At 43.1% G+C, this 15,972-nt stretch overlaps 1 protein-coding gene and 1 long non-coding RNA gene across 2 annotated transcripts in view; one reads left to right on the top strand and one right to left on the bottom strand.

Annotated features, from left to right (window-relative positions):
• The first annotated feature begins 445 nt into the window (after positions 1-445).
• LOC142663555 (T-box transcription factor TBX10-like) lies at positions 446-4,835 on the top strand. The gene is made up of 3 exons (XM_075842298.1): positions 446-589; positions 1,616-1,740; positions 3,581-4,835. The coding sequence occupies exons 1-3, from the start codon at positions 449-451 to the stop codon at positions 3,648-3,650; spliced, it is 336 nt and encodes a 111-aa protein (XP_075698413.1). The 5' UTR covers positions 446-448; the 3' UTR covers positions 3,651-4,835.
• A 1,937-nt stretch (positions 4,836-6,772) lies between these two features.
• The window catches only part of LOC142663556 (uncharacterized), a 41,041-nt gene continuing 31,841 nt past the window's right edge, over positions 6,773-15,972 (bottom strand). Inside the window, exon 2 of the long non-coding RNA XR_012851106.1 lies at positions 6,773-8,349. This is a non-coding gene — a long non-coding RNA (uncharacterized LOC142663556). The remainder of the gene's footprint in view (positions 8,350-15,972) is intronic.

Raw genomic sequence — 15,972 nt, 5'->3', positions numbered from 1 at the left:
TTACAGATTATGAATTGGGCCCAGAAGCTTCAAGTTACGCCTTTGGGTGTCTTTAGTTCTATCATTCCCTCTAGATTTACAGCACAACATTGACCTGTATGTAGCACACCTTGTTGGGCGATAGACATGCACTGAGAAAATCAGGGCAAAGCTTATTCATATTCTTCAGGTTAGCATAAGTCCACTAACCATATAGATAATAAACTAAATCATAGCACTCAATGCCAAACTGTTGTTTGTAAAGCTAACAAAATATTGTCTTTGGCGAGTAGCATAGGATCTCAGATGGAGTGTGTCCGAATGGTGTAGTGGCAAGCTTCACCACCCCCGAGAGCTGAGAAACATTGTGAGGAACCTAGTATGAGGAAGACTGTCGCTAGCAGGTGTGGATTTTTTTTTCCAATGGTGTGTTATTAATGTTTTGGACATGCAGATAATTCTAAACTCGATGCATCGGTACCAGCCAAGGCTCCATATCCTGCTCTCTGATCGCCATCAAGGTGGAGAAGCTCGTGCTGCACAGAACTTTGTGTCATTTATCTTTCCTGAGACTCAGTTTACGGCTGTGACGGCTTATCAAAACCATCGGGTAAGTGACAGACCCAAAATATTCAAGAAATCTGTTTTGGCACAAATTGCTCTAACGTGGCTGTGTCCATTATTATACGTTTTAAAATAAAAATATCAACTTTGCAAAAAGCTTTGAGTAAAAGAAAATGTAACTTTTTGTGTCTACAGCTCCAATGAAGACCTATGCGTCTCTGTGGTTACAGACTACAGTGTGTAGTCTGATCATGCAATCACGTGTTACTTTACTGCCCCTGATCCCTCTTCTTGTTACCCTACAGATAAGAGAAGAGGGGGCAGTGGAGTAACACAACACTGCAGGATCAGACTACACAGAATTTGTCTGTAACCATGGAGACACATAGGTCTGCATGCTTCCTGTAGACATGCAACAGTAGATTTTTGTAGTAAGTGGGTCATCCCGGCAAATGACCTGTTACGGTAAAGTGATGGGGTTGGCACTGAAGCTGTGCCTGTTGCCATCACTAACAGGTGGTAGTTACAGTTGAAATATATATATACTGTATAAATTATACACATATATTCACATTGAAATACACCCACGTAAGTGCATACATGCCAAGTTGCTAGGATAGGAAAGATTGATAGCAGTAATACAGAGGTGACAGTGCCAAGATTCAAAAATAAATGTATTCATGCAGTTCCCATTTAATGCCTTCAAGTCCCCAAACTGAGAACGGGCCCCACTAACCTCAGTCCTGATGATCCTGCACTAAGACTAAACTTACCCGCACTGTGCGGAATAGTAACGCAACTCGCTGATGGTATAGCTGGCAATGTCCGGGACTCGATGCAAGACATTCGGGAGGCCTACAAGATAATACAGAGACATGAGACATATAGATGAGGCAGCAGCGACGTGCCTCCTAGCTGTAGGGTAGCGAATGTGGAGATTCAGGAGGTCACACGGGACTCCAGTTTATAGGTGCCAATCGTCAGTGGTGTGATGTGGCTTATGGGTATTCAGCCGTTCTGGGCCGCTCAGGGTAGGCTCACGTCTTCTCTTTATATATTATTGTCTATTTAGATCACACAGCTGAAGATTGCCAGCAACCCATTTGCCAAGGGTTTTCGGGATGTTGACGGTGATGAATGGTTACTACCACGTATTCCAGCACCAGTCAAAATACACGTTAAGGATTCTCCAGAAAGGTAAAAATCAACATATATATATAATTGGTGTTTTTTGTATAGCTGGGAACGCTATGGTCTTGATCTGCTCTATACCCACTACTAGTAGCACATGTCTGTTACTCTTGTGAACACCGTATTTATGGTGTCGTTCAACTGATGATGCTGGAGAGAAAACAATATGGATATGGATGGGGTTGGCCGAAAACAGTTCTGACCCCCTCAAAAGACAAGATCCATTGCCTGCCATAATAAACATGGAATATGGTATATCATTTTTTATGGTTCTACAAAGTGTAGCAGGCAACGTTTTCCTTACTACAAAAAACCCTCTACGGACACTGTACAGTATAGGGCTAGACACTTTTCTGGTATACAGACAGGAATAACGGCCATACGCCCGACATGAAAACAGTCTAAAGGTCCTATTACACCGGCCCGGCGCCGATCAAAGAGACAGCTCGTTGATTGGCGCTCGTTTGCTCCGGTCACAAGGAGCTATGGATGGGGATGAGTCCTCGTTAATCCGATCGCTCGTTCCCATCCATTATTATCATGTCCGCAGTGCGTCTCCCTGTTTACATGCCAGGATGTGCTGCCGACAACGATAATATATCAGTTTTTTTAAACCGATACAATCAGCAGATGATTGAGCGTTTGCTCGTTCATCTGCTGATCTGTTTAGACAGGACAGTGATCGGGAACAAGTAATGATGGACGATCGCCTATGAACGATCGTTTGCTCAATAATTGCCCTGTGTATAAGGGCCCTAAGCCTGAACATATCAGTGTCTTCTCTAATGGTTCTCTGACTGTGACTAACTATAAGGGAGGGGGTGACCAATGGAGGTTCCCAATAGCTATGGCCGCGGCCCGGTCCTGTAGTAGTGACCTGGCTTGCACAGATGTCCCTGAATTCTTTTCTATGTTCCTCGGGTTATTGTAAGCGTGCATTTGTAGAGCATGCACAGTAGCCACCTCTCTGCTGGTCGATAGAAGTGAATAGGAAGGGCATAGCTAGTAGCCCCAGAGCGGTCCAGCAAACTGAGCCAGAGAAGCCGGGTAACAGTGAGCGGGCCAGCACAGTGCAAAGAATAGAAAATGGCATGAGCCACTACTACGGAATATCTACGATGCTAGGAACCCGCTTCCCTGAACTGCGATCAGTCCGGGAAATACTGCTGACATACGGTCTGTATATCACAGACCGTAAATGGCCGTCTGAATGAAGCTTAAAAGACATACTGGTTCAGTTTTCTTCTAATTTTTTGGTCATGAATGTAAACATTTAAAGTGCGTGACTTAGCTCAAGTTTTACCGAGTAGCGTTCTCCGCCTAGCCACGTCGCCTCACTGGGCAAAATGAAGGTCGGGCGACCAACGTTCTCGACATAGGTGCTGATCTCAGAGCTGGGAGCCACATCTATCAGACATATATGCATAGCCCATGGATACGTCATAAATGTCTACGTATAAACGGTCTGATCTTGGACTATATTGGCAACTGTCTTGAAGGCTCTGCATTTGTAAACAATCGTTCACACTGTGGAATGGAAGTTGCAGCATAACCTTCCCGGACTGATAAGCAGCAACAATTTCCAGACTGATAAGCAGCAACAATTCTGAGATAATGGCTGATGCCCTTACTTCTTGGCATGATGTAGTCCTGAGTGCTCCAGAACACCAAACCTTGAAGGAAGGTGTACGTTCGTGTCCCCATGACTGTAGATCTGAGTAGTTCAGACGGGTTAGATTGGCGAGGTACTTCTTCTCACTGCCACTATTCAGGTCTGACTTGCTGTGTGTATACTTTATATACTATCATATTTCATACATGTTTATTCTCCGCCTTTCTATTACAGATGGCACCACGTGGAATCTCACCCCCCTCTATGTTCGGAAACCCACTTTATGCATCCAACAGCACAGTGACCCCATATATATTGTAACCACGAGGACTTGGACCTCCAAGTGACAAGAAAGTGACTGCTTAGTGTTTGTCTTCAGCAATGTGTGCTTAGAAAGATCATCCATGAGTAGATGTGAGGAGTGCTGTGCTGGTTGACGTCTGCTCTTGTCTGGTGGACCTCTTGGAGGTTTCATTACCTATTACCTCTTTGCTTGCACAATTGATCTGGTTTGGCCAAATGGAACCTGAATTTGCGTCCAACCAATGGATTGACTCAATGTTTTTTGTGATCTCATTGTGAATACTTTCGGACATGGAAAGCGTAGGATGATTCATGTTTCTGAAGTGCTGGACCTAAAACATTTAGTACCCATTACAGTATCATGCCAGGAAGATTCGTGACTGTGGGATTTTTAGGTTCCCTATAACTCCATATGTGATGAAGCTCTTGATGCATCCAGAAGACCAGCTCTTTGCTTATTTCACGGTCGTGGTAGATTTCATGAACAGTCTTTTTATGAAAAGGTCGGAGGTTTGTTTTTCGAATACTCGCCTCTAAATCCCCTACCTAGAGAAACGATAAAATTCTGGCTGGCTGCAGTCACCACTTTTTATTATTGAGTTCAACATACAGCGAAACCTCTCCATAAGGCCACCTTTTTGAAAAGACGACCCCACTCTAGACTAGATTTTTTGAGAAAAATGTTCAATTCTCCTATCTTCTGTGTATAGTGGAGGCTTCTTTAGGAGGACCAGCGCCCCCTAGTAGACCCTTTTCTTTTCAATTTTTGGTGGTCGTCTCAAAGAGGCTTCATTGTATGAACAGTAGGCAGTAAGCCCCCCGACTGGTGATTGCAGGCTGTATATGTTGCGTGCTTACTGAAATGTAACCCAAAAATGACTATTTCTAGAACTCTGAAGTTTCCGATTTGTATCGATCACCATATCTATGTAATTCACTGCCGTGGTGATGTCATAGCGAACTGTAATGTCATTTACGATATACTGAATATTATGTCACAGCAGTTATGACTGATGATGATGTCATTCCTTATGTCTGCTTCATTTTTTTTTGATGTCACCAATTGTTCATTTATCGATCTGACCAGCGTCGTGACAACGTCTAGTATCACTCCAGTCTTTTTATATTGTTACGTCATGGAGTAGAACACAAATATATTGTGAACACAACCATAAGGAACACCTCCGCTTTGTAGAAATCTAAATTCGTAAGCACTTGTAAAATTGTATTAAAAGTGGCAAATATGTGAGCACATTTGTGGTCATTCCAGCAGCTGTCACTTTTACACCCCTCCGTCAACGATTTCTGGGCCACAAACAGCCAAAAGAGCATGGCCCACCGACATTACTAGTTCTGTATCATGCACCCAATCATAATCCATCTTTACAAGACTTAGGTTCACGTGATATTTGTTGAGGATTTATGGTCTGGACTTTCTCCGCGGCGTGTGAACAAAAAGGAGGGTAAGGCCATGATCTACCAGGGGCCAATAGTTCTATAGAAGCAGGTGCAATGACCTATCCGAGGCTAAAACAGATTAAAACAAAAGGTTTACACACTCCCCCTACAAAATGATTATAAATCTTATATATACACAGCGCTCAGCCATAACATTGATGATCCGGTTACAATGGCACCTGACAAGGGGGGGGGGGGGGGGGGGATATATTAGGCATCAAGTGAACAGTTAGTTCTTGAAGTTGATGAGCAGGAAGCAGAAAAAATGGTCAAGCGGAAGAATCTGAGCCACTTTGACAAGGGCAAAATTCTGATGGCTAGACGGCTGGGTCCAAAACGGCCGGTCTTGTGGGGTGTTCCCGGTATGCAGGGGTTAGTACCTACCAAAAGTGCTGCAAGGAAGGACAACTGTCGACATAGCCGCCCAAGTCTCATTGGCGTTTGTGGGGAGTGAAGGCTAGCCCGTCTGGTGCAATCTCACAGAAGAGCTACTGTAGCGCAAATTGATGAAAAATGTAATGCTGGCTGGTCAGAGCCCCCATTCTGACCCCTGACCGAAAGGATGGGCACGTGAGCCTCAGACCTGGAGCATTGGAAGGTGACCTGGTCTAAAGGATCACATTTTTTATTACATCATGTGGACGGGTGGGTGTGTGCGCGTCATTTCCTGGGGAAGAGATGATGGCACCAGAATGCATTATGGGAAGACAAGCCTGCGGACGCAGTGTGATGCTCTGGGGAATGTCCTGCTGGGAAACCCTGGGTCCTGGCATTCATGAGGTACTTTGACACATACCAACCACCCAAAACGTTACTGTAGACCGAGTACCACTTCATGGCAACGGTATTCCCTAACGGCTGTGCCCTCTCTCTTTATGATAACGTGCAGTACCGCATGCCAGAGCTCCCGCTAGTGTTCCCCGTAACTTAGAAGAGCGCCCTCTGTTGTCACGATTTAATTAGTCTGCCTATTAAAGCCTCTTTCTGAGCACCAACAGGTGCCAGAGTATTAGGTCCCATTCGGATTCAGCACTTTTGTTCTTGTAGCTGTGGTTGACCATTCGTGTACCTGACCTTGGCTTGTGACTGTTTCAGAACCTCTGCCTGTGACCCGGACTTTGCTTCGACTATTCTCTTGGATCTCAATTTAGCACTGAATCCTCACACAGTCATCTGTCTGTCTATAACAAGCCTCATTTAGAAGACTATCAGATGGCCGCGACCCTGGCAGCTAGGTCCATACAGCCTTGTGGTGGTCCCTGGTGAGGACCAGGGGGTTTGTTAGACTCTCCACCACGACTCCGCCAGCGCTAACCCAAAAAGAAATTCAACACGTCCTGCCAGGATCGTGACATTATATATATAAAGGAAGGCTGTGAAAATGAAGGCCAAAGAGCATTCTAAAAACAATAAAGATACAGTGATCGACATGCACAAGATAGGAAGAAGTTACAACACAATATCCAAGTGCTTGGCTATCCAACAGATCAATAGTGAGAAAACACTGGCTCTGCCCGGACGAGGCCGTCCCTGAAGTCTCAGCGTCATGGCAAGAAGCAAGTCTGAAAATTCAGGAGCCAAATAACTTTTCTCCATTACATTCGCCACCACTTTAGTTGCCTTCTGGAACCCTGAATTTGCCCTTTTATAACAAATAAAGCAATGCCAACTGTATCACAATTTTATTTTTTACACAATAAAACCCTAATAAAATTCAAAACATTTTTCCCACTTGGCTTTTTTTTATTCTTATTCTTATGACAGAGGAAAGATCAGCACCGAACGTCATAGGAAGTAACAGCTGGAATACATTTGTGCTTCTCTTGGTAACACTGGAACAAGTATAGGACGCCTAAGCTGTCCAGGTCGGCACAGTTGCATCGTGTAGGAACCCGATAATTAGAAGCGTGCACAGAAATCATAGTGCCTCAAACCTCATTCACAGAATTTTGCTATGAGTTGCGTTTTTCAGACCTACAGCTCCAAATCGACTTCTCAACCCCATCTAACAACTATGGGATGAATTGGAACGACGATTGCGAGCCGGAACTTCTCACCAAAACGAGGCCTTCAAATGTCACAAATTCCCACAGACACTCCGAAATAACCAAAAGGAGTGGAGACTGTAAAAGGGCTCCCAACTTCATATGGGACATCCAATAAGCTCTCATGGGTGTGATGGTCAGGGGTCCACTTATCCTAGAATACGGACACCCGTGCCAATGGAGGACAAGTAGAATGACTCCATCACTGGATAGGTCTTCGCTCCCTCTATTGCCCCTGTTATGGCTCCTTTTCAGTAATAGTGCCAAGAAGTAGCTGATCTTAGTTTCCCACATTACATTTGAGAAGTTGCTTAAACTAGATCAAGGGGTTTTTGATCAACTCTGACATTTCTTCTAAAAGGGTCCGCCCAAATGAGGACATCAAAGTTTCTTAAAGAGATCCGAAACGGATAGAGCTTACGGTCATCTTCAACGCGTAGGTCCTCCGGATTGCACTGCGTCCCTACACTATAGTGTTTCTTTCTCCGGTTGGCTTGAACTTTTTTATTGGAAGATCCTACAAAAGGTTCAGTATTTGTAGACTGATGAATCTGTCCTGGAAAAAGTCCAGTCTCAGTCCCTACAGTGCATGTAACTCTTGGGCCATAGGTCTTCCTTCTCATCTCTTCTGTGATACTTTGTCCCCCGAAATTCCCGTGTTTGGAGTACGAGGAACGACTTTGGTCCCGATGGATCTCCAAACGTCCCCCTGCTGTAAACATGTACAGGTCTTTAACACACATGTCACCACTGGCTGCGGGTGAAATAATGCTATGTTGAGACGCGGAATGCCAAGCAGTGGCGGAAGGTTGATACCCGACCCGAGGGGCACCTCCAAAATTAGAAAAGGACGAATCTATTTTCATTCTTTTTGCTGGCACTTTTGCCTTCTTGCAGCGAGCCGTGTTTATTGCAATCTCAGGAAATATGGTTGGGATGGCCTCCTTCCTCAGGACGGTCATGAAGCCTCTTGTTTCATAGCTATCGGCTGTGAAGTGTCTTGAACAGACACGGTATGCCCCTTTTGTACCCTCCAGAATTTTTCGACTAAATTCTTCAATGTCACCAAAATCTTGTTGTGTTTGAACGAGCCATTTTTTGATGCTTTCCAGGTCCTTGGGAAAGGCATGAATGATAATATCGGGATCTTTCTTCTTCCAGGAATACGTGCAGCCTTTAACGATACAGGACGGCATCCTAGAAGCACAAGATTATATTAATAAGGACAAATATATACAGACATTTATACAAACCGCCCGCTGAATGAATAAAGGGGTGGCCAACATTTTTGACTTGACCTGCATAAGTTTTTTTGGTTGTAGCTACATGGCGACCGCATTTGTGGCTGACATTTAACTCCATGCGACCGCCAATCCTACAGTGAAATCTGAAAATGTCACATACATCACACAGCGTCTTGATTTGTGGCATGTTAGGGGTTAGTGGAGTTTTTACCAAAAAGCAGGATGCTCAGGCGAGCTCAGGGTTTTTCTCCGTAAAGTTCTGTTTTTGCTTCTATATAACTTCAAAAATGCCGTAAAAAAAAATCTATAAAAAAACAACCACCAAAAAATCATGTAAAAAAAATAACGCATTATAAAACGCAGAAGGCAGATTTGCTGTAAATTATCCGTTCGGATTTGCAGACGGAAAATTGGCGGCGTAATAACAAATGTCATCCACACGCCGCGGGAAAAAAACTGCAGAGAAAAAGATTTAAAATTCGGCAGACTGTCAAGTTATGAAGTGGAATCGGATTTTGCTAAAGACTTTTATGGGGAAGTGAAAATCCGCAAAAAATTGCGTCCTTCTGAGTGGAAAAGTTTAGAATCCACAGCAAAAATCACAAGGGGGAAAAAAGAGCCGATTCTTGTCCATGGCAGCGGCTCGGCGTTCCCGGGACGGCGCTGCCTTCCCGGTGATGCTGGAGCGGTTACACGGGACGCGGCATCATTACACGGGGCCGGCAGCACAGACACCACATGTATGGAGCAGGGGCGCATCGCTAGGTTAATGACACGGGAGCCTGGAGCTTTCTTTTTGCCTCTGCTTTCTGCAGCCGCCATTCTGGCCTAAAATCTGCAGCAAATTAAAACCCAATTTGGTGAAAACTTTTGGACGGAATTCCCTGCGGATTCTGCATCGGATAAGCCGCAGACTTTTCCGCAGTGTATCCGACCCATGTGAACATTGCCTAACAGTGACAGCCACCTAAAAAAAGCCCCCCCCCCCGTCAGTATACCACTATGTGATGGTACGTTTGTAACGCCATGCTGTTATGCGGGACAGCGGACATCATATATAGACAGCCGCAGTCTCCTTCCATGCTTTGTCTGATCTCTGCAACTAGAGCCGTGTAGCGCTGTGGGACCCTGACGAAGGACACACGTCGAGGCCTCGATCATGTTACTTCTGGTTATCCATGTCTATAGATGTTACTTTATGGTGTGGTCTATTCTAGATATGGACCAATTATCTCCTGGTGATGTCATACATGTACGGTATCATGTGGTAATTATCTCCTGGTGATGTCATGTACGGTATCATGTGGTAATTATCTCCTGTGATGTCATGTACGGTATCATGTGGTAATTATCTCCTGGTGATGTCATGTACGGTATCATGTGGTAAGTATCTCCTGGTGATGACATGTACGGTATCATGTGGTAATTATCTCCTGGTGATGACATGTACGGTATCATGTGGTAATTATCTCCTGGTGATGACATGTACGGTATATCATGTGGTAATTATCTCCTGGTGATGACATGTACGGTATCATGTGGTAATTATCTCCTGGTGATGACATGTACGGTATCATGTGGTAATTATCTCCTGGTGATGTCATGTACGGTATCATGTGGTAATTATCTCCTGGTGATGTCATGTACGGTATCATGTGGTAATTATCTCCTGGTGATGTCATGTACGGTATCATGTGGTAATTATATCCTGGTGATGACATGTACGGTATCATGTGGTAATTATCTCCTGGTGATGACATGTACGGTATCATGTGGTAATTATCTCCTGTGATGTCATGTACAGTATCATGTGGTAATTATCTCCTGGTGATGACATGTACGGTATCATGTGGTAATTATCTCCTGGTGATGTCATGTACGGTATCATGTGGTAATTATCTCCTGGTGATGACATGTACGGTATCATGTGGTAATTATCTCCGGGTGATGTCATGTACGGTATCATGTGGTAATTATCTCCGGTGAGGTCATGTACGATATCATGTGGTAATTATCTCCTGGTGATGTCATGTACGGTATCATGTGGTAATTATCTCCTGGTGATGTAATGTACGGTATCATGTGGTAATTATCTCCTGGTGATGTCATGTATGGTATCATGTGGTAATTATCTCCTGTGATGACATGTACGGTATCATGTGGTAATTATCTCCCGGTGATGTCATGTACGGTATCATGTGGTAATTATCTCCTGGTGATGACATGTACGGTATCATGTGGTAATTATCTCCTGGTGATGTCATGTACGGTATCATGTGGTAATTATCTCCTGGTGATGACATGTACGGTATCATGTGGTAATTATCTCCGGTGATGTCATGTACGGTATCATGTGGTAATTATCTCCGGTGATGACATGTACGGTATATCATGTGGTAATTATCTCCTGGTGATGACATGTACGGTATCATGTGGTAATTATCTCCTGGTGATGACATGTACGGTATCATGTGGTAATTATCTCCTGGTGATGACATGTACGGTATCATGTGGTAATTATCTCCTGGTGATGACATGTACGGTATCATGTGGTAATTATCTCCTGGTGATGACATGTACGGTATCATGTGGTAAGTACCTCCTGGTGATGTCATGTACGGTATCATGTGGTAATTATCTCCTGGTGATGACATGTACGGTATCATGTGGTAATTATCTCCTGGTGATGACATGTATGGTATCATGTGGTAATTATCTCCTGGTGATGACATGTACGGTATCATGTGGTAATTATCTCCTGGTGATGTCATGTACGGTATCATGTGGTAATTATCTCCTGGTGATGTCATGTACGGTATCATGTGGTAATTATCTCCCGGTGATGACATGTACGGTATCATGTGGTAATTATCTCCTGGTGATGACATGTACGGTATCATGTGGTAATTATCTCCTGGTGATGACATGCACAGTATCATGTGGTAATAATATCCTGGTGATGTCATGTACGGTATCATGTGGTAATTATCTCCTGGTGATGACATGTACGGTATCATGTGGTAATTATCTCCTGGTGATGACATGCACAGTATCATGTGGTAATTATATCCTGGTGATGTCATGTACGGTATCATGTGGTAATTATCTCCTGGTGATGACATGTACGGTATCATGTGGTAATTATCTCCTGTGATGACATGTACGGTATCATGTGGTAATTATCTCCTGGTGATGACATGTACGGTATCATGTGGTAATTATCTCCGGTGATGTCATGTACGGTATCATGTGGTAATTATCTCCTGGTGATGACATGTACGGTATCATGTGGTAATTATCTCCTGGTGATGTCATGTACGGTATCATGTGGTAATTATCTCCTGGTGATGTCATGTACGGTATCATGTGGTAATTATCTCCTGGTGATGTCATGTACGCTATCATGTGGTAATTATATCCTGGTGATGACATGTACGGTATCATGTGGTAATTATCTCCTGGTGATGACATGCACAGTATCATGTGGTAATTATATCCTGGTGATGTCATGTACGGTATCATGTGGTAATTATATCCTGGTGATGACATGTACGGTATCATGTGGTAATTATCTCCTGGTGATGTCATGTACGGTATCATGTGGTAATTATCTCCTGGTGATGTCATGTACGGTATCATGTGGTAATTATCTCCTGGTGATGTCATGTACGGTATCATGTGGTAATTATCTCCTGTGATGACATGTACGGTATCATGTGGTAATTATCTCCCGGTGATGTCATGTACGGTATCATGTGGTAATTATCTCCTGGTGATGTCATGTACGGTATCATGTGGTAATTATCTCCTGTGATGTCATGTACGGTATCATGTGGTAATTATCTCCTGGTGATGACATGTACGGTATCATGTGGTAATTATCTTCTGGTGATGTCATGTACGGTATCATGTGGTAATTATCTCCTGGTGATGTAATGTACGGTATCATGTGGTAATTATCTCCTGGTGATGACATGTACGGTATCATGTGGTAATTATCTCCTGGTGATGACATGTACGGTATCATGTGGTAATTATCTCCTGTGATGACATGTACGGTATCATGTGGTAATTATCTCCTGGTGATGTCATACATGTACGGTATCATGTGGTAATTATCTCCTGGTGATGTCATGTACAGTATCATGTGGTAATTATATCCTGGTGATGACATGTACGGTATCATGTGGTAATTATCTCCGGTGATGTCATGTACGGTATCATGTGGTAATTATCTCCTGGTGATGTCATGTACGGTATCATGTGGTAATTATCTCCTGGTGATGACATGTACGGTATCATGTAGTAATTATATCCTGGTGATGACATGTACGGTATCATGTGGTAATTATCTCCGGTGATGTCATGTACGGTATCATGTGGTAATTATCTCCTGGTGATGTCATGTACGGTATCATGTGGTAATTATCTCCTGGTGATGACATGTACGGTATCATGTGGTAATTATATCCTGGTGATGACATGTACGGTATCATGTGGTAATTATCTCCTGGTGATGACATGTACGGTATCATGTGGTAATTATCTCCGGTGATGACATGTACGGTATCATGTGGTAATTATCTCCTGTGATGTCATGTACGGTATCATGTGGTAATTATCTCCTGGTGATGTCATGTACGGTATCATGTGGAAATTATCTCCTGGTGATGTCATGTACGGTATCATGTGGTAATTATCTCCGGTGATGACATGTACGGTATCATGTGGTAATTATCTACTGGTGAGGTCATGTACGGTATTATGTGGTAATTATCTCCGGTGATGTCATGTACGGTATCATGTGGTAATTATCTCCTGGTGATGTCATGTACGGTATCATGTGGTAATTATCTCATGGTGATGACATGTACGGTATCATGTGGTAATTATCTCCTGGTGATGACATGTACGGTATCATGTGGTAATTATCTCCGGTGATGTCATGTACGGTATCATGTGGTAATTATCTCCTGGTGATGACATGTACAGTATCATGTGGTAATTATCTCCGGTGATGTCATGTACGGTATCATATGGTAAGTATCTCCTGGTGATGACATGTACGGTATCATGTGGTAATTATCTCCTGGTGATGACATGTACGGTATCATGTGGTAATTATCTCCTGGTGATGTCATGTACTGTATCATGTGGTAATTATCTCCTGGTGATGACATGTACGGTATCATGTGGTAATTATCTCCTGGTGATGACATGTACGGTATCATGTGGTAATTATATCCTGGTGATGACATGTACGGTATCATATGGTAAGTATCTCCTGGTGATGACATGTACGGTATCATGTGGTAATTATCTCCTGGTGATGACATGTACGGTATCATGTGGTAATTATATCCTGGTGATGACATGTACGGTATCATATGGTAAGTATCTCCCGGTGATGATATGTACGGTATCATGTGGTAATTATCTCCCGGTGATGACATGTACGGTATCATGTGGTAATTATCTCCTGGTGATGTCATGTACGGTATCATGTGGCAATTATCTCCTGTGATGTCATGTACGGTATCATGTGGTAATTATCTCCTGTGATGTCATGTACGGTATCATGTGGTAATTATCTCCTGGTGATGACATGTACGGTATCATGTGGTAATTATCTCCTGGTGATGACATGTACGGTATCATGTGGTAATTATCTCCTGGTGATGACATGTACGGTATCATGTGGTAATTATCTCCTGGTGATGTCATGTACGGTATCATGTGGTAATTATCTCCTGGTGATGTCATGTACGGTATCATGTGGTAAGTATCTCCTGGTGATGTCATGTACGGTATCATGTGGTAATTATCTCCTGGTGATGACATGTACGGTATCATGTGGTAATTATCTCCTGGTGATGACATGTACGGTATCATGTGGTAATTATATCCTGGTGATGACATGTACGGTATCATATGGTAAGTATCTCCTGGTGATGACATGTACGGTATCATGTGGTAATTATCTCCTGGTGATGTCATGTACGGTATCATGTGGTAATTATCTCCTGTGATGTCATGTACGGTATCATGTGGTAATTATCTCCTGTGATGTCATGTACGGTATCATGTGGTAAGTATCTCCTGGTGATGTCATGTACGGTATCATGTGGTAATTATCTCCTGTGATGTCATGTACAGTATCATGTGGTAATTATCTCCTGGTGATGACATGTACGGTATCATGTGGTAATTATCTCCGGTGATGTCATGTACGGTATCATGTGGTAATTATCTCCTGGTGATGTCATGTACGGTATCATGTGGTAATTATCTCCTGGTGATGTCATGTACGGTATCATGTGGTAATTATCTCCGGTGATGACATGTACGGTATCATGTGGTAATTATCTCCTGGTGATGACATGTACGGTATCATGTGGTAATTATCTCCGGTGATGTCATGTACGGTATCATGTGGTAATTATCTCCTGGTGATGACATGTACGGTATCATGTGGTAATTATCTCCTGGTGATGTCATGTACGGTATCATGTGGTAAGTATCTCCTGGTGATGTCATGTACGGTATCATGTGGTAATTATCTCCTGGTGATGACATGTACGGTATCATATGGTAATTATCTCCTGGTGATGTCATGTACGGTATCATGTGGTAATTATCTCCTGGTGATGTCATGTACGGTATCATGTGGTAATTATCTCCGGTGATGTCATACATGTACGGTATCATGTGGTAATTATCTCCGGTGATGTCATGTACGGTATCATGTGGTAATTATCTCCTGGTGATGACATGCACAGTATCATGTGGTAATAATATCCTGGTGATGTCATGTACGGTATCATGTGGTAATTATCTCCTGGTGATGACATGTACGGTATCATGTGGTAATTATATCCTGGTGATGACATGCACAGTATCATGTGGTAATTATATCCTGGTGATGTCATGTACGGTATCATGTGGTAATTATCTCCTGGTGATGTCATGTACGGTATCATGTGGTAATTATCTCCTGGTGATGTCATGTACGCTATCATGTGGTAATTATATCCTGGTGATGACATGTACGGTATCATGTGGTAATTATCTCCTGGTGATGACATGCACAGTATCATGTGGTAATTATATCCTGGTGATGTCATGTACGGTATCATGTGGTAATTATCTCCTGGTGATGACATGTACGGTATCATGTGGTAATTATCTCCTGGTGATGTCATGTACGGTATCATGTGGTAATTATCTCCTGGTGATGTCATGTACGGTATCATGTGGTAATTATCTCCTGGTGATGTCATGTACGGTATCATGTGGTAATTATCTCCTGTGATGACATGTACGGTATCATGTGGTAATTATCTCCCGGTGATGTCATGTACGGTATCATGTGGTAATTATCTCCTGGTGATGTCATCTACGGTATCATGTGGTAATTATCTCCTGTGATGTCATGTACGGTATCATGTGGTAATTATCTCCTGGTGATGACATGTACGGTATCATGTGGTAATTATCTTCTGGTGATGTCATGTACGGTATCATGTGGTAATTATCTCCTGGTGATGTAATGTACGGTATCATGTGGTAATTATCT

This window comes from Rhinoderma darwinii, chromosome 11 (assembly GCF_050947455.1).
Source record: "Rhinoderma darwinii isolate aRhiDar2 chromosome 11, aRhiDar2.hap1, whole genome shotgun sequence".
Taxonomy (NCBI): Eukaryota; Metazoa; Chordata; class Amphibia; order Anura; family Rhinodermatidae; genus Rhinoderma; species Rhinoderma darwinii.
This window is presented reverse-complemented; position numbering and strand designations above follow the sequence as displayed.

Excerpts from the sequence above, each read along its gene's own strand:
- LOC142663555 (XM_075842298.1), top strand. The coding sequence starts at position 449 with ATGCATCGGTACCAGCCAAGGCTCCATATCCTGCTCTCTGATCGCCAT. Across the intron at positions 590-1,615 it reads CGGCTTATCAAAACCATCGG|ATCACACAGCTGAAGATTGC; the intron begins GTAAGTGACAGA and ends TTGTCTATTTAG. Across the intron at positions 1,741-3,580 it reads GTTAAGGATTCTCCAGAAAG|ATGGCACCACGTGGAATCTC; the intron begins GTAAAAATCAAC and ends TTTCTATTACAG.